Source organism: Ipomoea nil, unplaced genomic scaffold (assembly GCF_001879475.1).
Source record: "Ipomoea nil cultivar Tokyo-kokei standard unplaced genomic scaffold, Asagao_1.1 scaffold0482, whole genome shotgun sequence".
Classification (NCBI taxonomy): Eukaryota; Viridiplantae; Streptophyta; class Magnoliopsida; order Solanales; family Convolvulaceae; genus Ipomoea; species Ipomoea nil.
In genome coordinates, this window is record NW_017616910.1 from 2,000,389 (window position 1) to 2,005,602 (window position 5,214).

The following is a 5,214-nucleotide window of genomic DNA, read 5'->3' on the forward strand; positions in this document are numbered from 1 at the left end:
ATTATAAGTTTAATTCTTATCAATAATCTTTTAATTGAGTTCGTTTTGTATAGTGTAATTTATCTATTATGTGTAATTTGTGAATTAATATACAATAACAAAGTTTACTTAATATACCATAAAGTAGTAGTGGCCGTAAATTTTTCTCATCACACAAAACAATTGTAAATTTCTTGAAAAATATATTATTTTGTTCTCTTAAATTTATTTTATAATGTTTTTTCGTTTACTGAGTTCATAATAATGACAATAAGACTCATTATATATTGAAAATAAAATATTTGTAATGTTAAGCATATGCATTTAAAATACAAAACAGTGATTGTTCCATGAGTATAATATTGTGGCATGAGACGATGAGATATGTGGCAAGAAAATGATTTGACGTGACATAAACAGTCCAAAAACATTTGCTCCTGTAACTATAACTAATAATTTATGAACACGACGCTTACTACTTTGGTAATTTAGCATAAAGATAAAATATTGTGTTTTTAATCCAAAAAGTGTCTATAACCGAGTAAGTAGGGTATGATTATTGTATGATAAGGTCACGAGTTTGATTATTGTTAACATTCTTTCGATTGAGCTCGATCTTCCTAGTGCAATTTACATCTCCTATGTAGTTTACTAGCTATTATATAGGAATAGAGTTTAATTTGTGCACACCTTAAGTAATGACTCGTCACCCAACAAAATTTGAGATGTTAGTAATTAACTTCGCCAAATTACTAGACACGTATCTACATTTAGTTAACGTATCTACATTTAGTAGTTCAAATTACTTCGCCAAACTTATCGTAAGCCCACAAGATTATGCCCCTATAAGTACTATAATCAGTCTATCGATCAAACCATAGTTTTTATGTACATTTTTTTGTTAGACTACAAGATGTCTTGCGCAAGCTCTAACGGTAAGATACATCTTTAAATCCGTATTATACTAAGACTAACATTCGTTCGCACCGGATCGATCTAATTATGGAAAAACCCTAAGTGTAGGAATCTTCCAGTACATTTAGCTCAAATTATAAGATTCTTAATTTCAAATTTCGTAGAAGTATCACATCATATTAAATAGATATTTGATATATGTGGCTAAGAGTAGACTATGGCTCTGTTTGGCAAACCTAGCTGAAAAGTTATAAACTAGGAACTGAAAGCTGAAAAGTTATAAGCTAGGAGCTGAAAGCTGAAAGTTGAAAAGCTATAAGCTCGGAGCTGAAAACTGAAGAGCTGTTAAGCTAGCTGTTATGATTGAAAGTGCTTGGTAAAATTAGCTTTTTGATAAGCTGATAAATGTAAAAAGACTAAAAAGGACATCTTCATAAAATTTAAATTAGTTTGTTTACATATTAAAATTTAACATTTTGTCATTAAAAAAAAAAATTGAAATAAAACTATTAAGATAATCATGATCTAGCATCTCATAGTGAAGTAGCTATATTGTTGCAAATCTCATAATAATAATAATAATAATAATAATAATAATAATAATAATAATAATAATAATAATAATAATAATAATAATAATAATAATATTTGCGGTGAAAGTTGCGGATAAAGGAAAAGATAAAAGAATTTTAATTGGGAAGGGTAAGTTATGTCATTTCTTTAAAATAATAAGGATAAATATGGGAAAAAAAAAGTTAAGAAGTTAGGAGCTTATTTTTCAAAATAAGCCTTATTTTAAGCTAAGAGCTTATTTTGAAAACATTATCAAACATAGCTTATAGCTTATTAGTAGCTTAAAATAAACTATAAGCTCCTAAATAAGATCTGTCAAATAGAGCCTATAAAACTATTTAAGAAAATTTTATATTGCCTACGAGAAATTAAGAGGGTGATTGGTGTTTTATCATCAATTAAATTTTGACGAAAATGTTTTATTGAAATATATTTGATAAGAATAATTTTACTGAAAAATTTAATTAGCATGTTTGGTGTTACCCTGAAAATATAACAATTAATGAATTAAATTACCTAGAAAATTAATTAATACGTTGGCTTCATTTAAACTTTTCTAGAAAAATTTGTAAAATCTCTAATATATCCTTACTATATAAGAGATTTTTAACATGGCAAGTATGACACCAAAACTTTCCTAACTACCCAACGGCATCTAAATGAGAATATATTACATGTTGGCCATGTAATATTAACCAAATTTAACATAGAATCACCAAACAAAGTTAGTCTAAAGTACTTGATATGTGATTAACGGTAATCTATAAAGCTATTTCAAAAAATTATACATTATTTATGAGAAATCATATGATAACATATGACATGTTGGACATGTAATATGTAACCAAATTTAGCGTAAAAGATTAAAAATCACAAAATAAATATATAATATATGTATCAAATTTAACATAGATACAAAAAATTACCAAACAAGTATGTAATATGTACCAAGTTTAACGGAAAAAAAGAGACTAAAAGTCACCAAACAACCATGTAATACGCACCAAATTTAATGTTAAAGACTAAGAGTCACCAGACAATCATGTAATATGTACGATATTTAATGTAAAAGACTAAGAGTCACCAATCAAGCATGTAGTATGCACCGAATTTAATATAAGAGACAAAGCGTCACCAAACAAAATCGGTCAAAAGAAATAATTTGAGTGATGTCTCATCATGAGCGCTCCCATGATCATTTTTCTGAAATCTTATAAATTACAAGATGTGCGATACAAATCAAAAATGAAACATTAAACTTTATAAGATACTGGCATTTATAAGTTCGTCTTTTGTCGCTACACTGTATGCGCGAGGGCATGAGATGAAATAATTTTTTATTAGGTATCATAACTTAGACTAAACTAATCTTAAAATCCTGAGAGCTCTTAACCATGAGTCACTGAAAGAGATAAATCTTGAGTCACTCTATTTATCAAGAGTTCTACGTACTACATGTACTCCTTAAATTTTATTCCATGATGTGGGTCCCAATTATCTACATGAAAATTTATTGTGTGGGAGTACAATATGAAAATACATGTAATATTTTCTCTCTATCAATCTAAACACCATGCATATTTGTATACAATGGATCTTCATCTCCTCTAATCGGTCTAGTCGGGTTGTAGGTAGAAATTTCTCGGTGCAAAAGTCCACCGCGAGCGGTAAGACCCGTGCAGTCGTGCACTATAAATGGAGCCACTCAGCGCCCCCACTGCACTCTGTTTTACACCTCCCCTTTGCCCCCCTTTTACACCTACACACTCTCTCTCTCTCTCTCTCTATATATATATCTCTGATTATTAGTCTTTATATGCAAATCTGAGGAGTGGGGAGTGCTTGCTTTTGCAGTATAGTGAGAATTTTGGGCATTGGTACGGCCCGAAGAACTTGTGGGTTCTATGTTTCCCGCCAAAACAGCAAAAAAAGTAGAAATTCATCAACTTGCACTTCCCCTTTTTCTCTTTCCTATAATAATACCCACCTCTCACTTCTACTTACCCCTCCGCCATTGATTTCTTCTTCTTTTTTTTCTTCCCATTATGTAGAGTTCTTGGGAGATATACTCTCATCCTTAAGTCAACTCATCGTTTCGGTCGATTCTTATTTGATCGGCGACGGCTTTTTTCAGTACTCTGTGATGGTATTTGAGGCAGCGATGGATTTGGGTTCTCCGGCGACGGTGAGGTTCTCGGAGCACGTGATCATGACTAACAAGCACGTGCCAGAGGGTAGTTCGGGATCGGGGACTCTCCGGAACAGAGTTGTACGGATCGTGGTCACCGACGGCGACGCCACGGACTCCTCCGACGATGAAGGGGAGAGGGCGGTGGGGAGGAGTAGGAGGGTGAAGAGGCACGTGTCGGAGATCAGGTTTGTGCCGCCGCCGCCGTCTTCGTCGGCGTCGTCGCAGAGGAAGGAGAACATGGTTCAGTTTACTTCCAGCGGGAGTAAGAAGAGGGGGCTGAGTGACGTCACGTCGTCGGAATCCGACGCCTGCAGCCGGAAGAAGTTCAGAGGAGTGCGTCAGCGGCCGTGGGGGCGTTGGGCGGCGGAGATTCGCGACCCGACCCGCGGGAAACGCCTCTGGCTCGGAACTTTTGACTCCCCGGAAGAAGCCGCCACCGTCTACGACAACGCCGCCGTGAGACTAAAAGGCCCTGACGCCGTCACCAACTTCCCGAAACAAACGGTAACGATAACGGCAGTCGATACCGCACTCACCTCAAACAACGCGGCTCTGTCCCCCGCCTCCGTCCTCCGTTACGACGACTCCACTCCGTTCGATAGCCCCGTGCAGAGTGACGTCACCCCAAACGAAGCTGCCGCCCCCGCCGCCGGCGAATTCACGGCGTTAGACAATCTCGATCTCGGAAACTTCGACTCCCCAATAGACTTCGACTTCTTCGGCTTACCAAGTTTCCGGTTACTCGCAAAACACGGCGCCGAGGAATTCGACGAGTTCGACGTTGACTATTTTCTCCTTGAAAATCAGTTAGAGCACCCCCGTTCTCTCATGGCTGAACTGTAAATTTACCTTCTTTTTTTGGGGCGTAATGCAACCGTGACGTGGCACTTTTGGCGGCAAATTATCGAGCGTGGGTAACTGTGTATTGCGAGTATTGCGTGTAGCCTATTTTGCACGGCGGCTTTTTTATGGATATTTCAATTTTTGGTCAACAATATATTAATAATTAATTGTATCAATATATAATTAATTAATTATATTTATTAATAACAGCGAAAGAGTGGGGTACGAGGAGACCAGGTTCAGCATTGTGTATAATGTTTTCTTGGATGGCAAGCCTTGCGTTGAAACACTATTCATATTTTGACGTTTAAATATCAATGTCTGTATCAATTTGAGTTGGAAATCAAATTAGTTTATTTGTGGTTTCTTGTTGTTTTGTTCTAGAATGAATTTCTTAATTTAGCTTTCATACATAAAAGTATTGCACTACAACTTGGAATATAGAAAAATTATCATCTGAATGTAATTTTATTACGAATTTAACTATATAATTGTACATAGATTTGTATATAACGCGTTTATTTTTCAATCTAATAAACCTTATATCTATGAAACCGAACCCATAGTGAGATGACTCATAACTCGTGCATCGCACGTAGCCCATCAATGAACGGAATCTAGATGATAAAGGTTCACAATCCTTGACATGAACCTTAATTATGACTTTGTTACTAGCCCTTAACCCTAACTACTCTAAGATTATACCATTGGTC

The 5,214-nt window shown here is 35.4% G+C and overlaps 1 protein-coding gene across 1 annotated transcript; it reads left to right on the forward strand.

Moving 5' to 3' along the window:
* The first annotated feature begins 3,187 nt into the window (after positions 1–3,187).
* On the forward strand, positions 3,188–4,866 carry LOC109173442 (pathogenesis-related genes transcriptional activator PTI6-like). Its single transcript, XM_019322671.1, has one exon. The coding sequence runs from the start codon at positions 3,611–3,613 to the stop codon at positions 4,499–4,501; it is 891 nt and encodes a 296-aa protein (XP_019178216.1). The 5' UTR covers positions 3,188–3,610; the 3' UTR covers positions 4,502–4,866.
* The last annotated feature ends 348 nt before the right edge of the window (positions 4,867–5,214 follow it).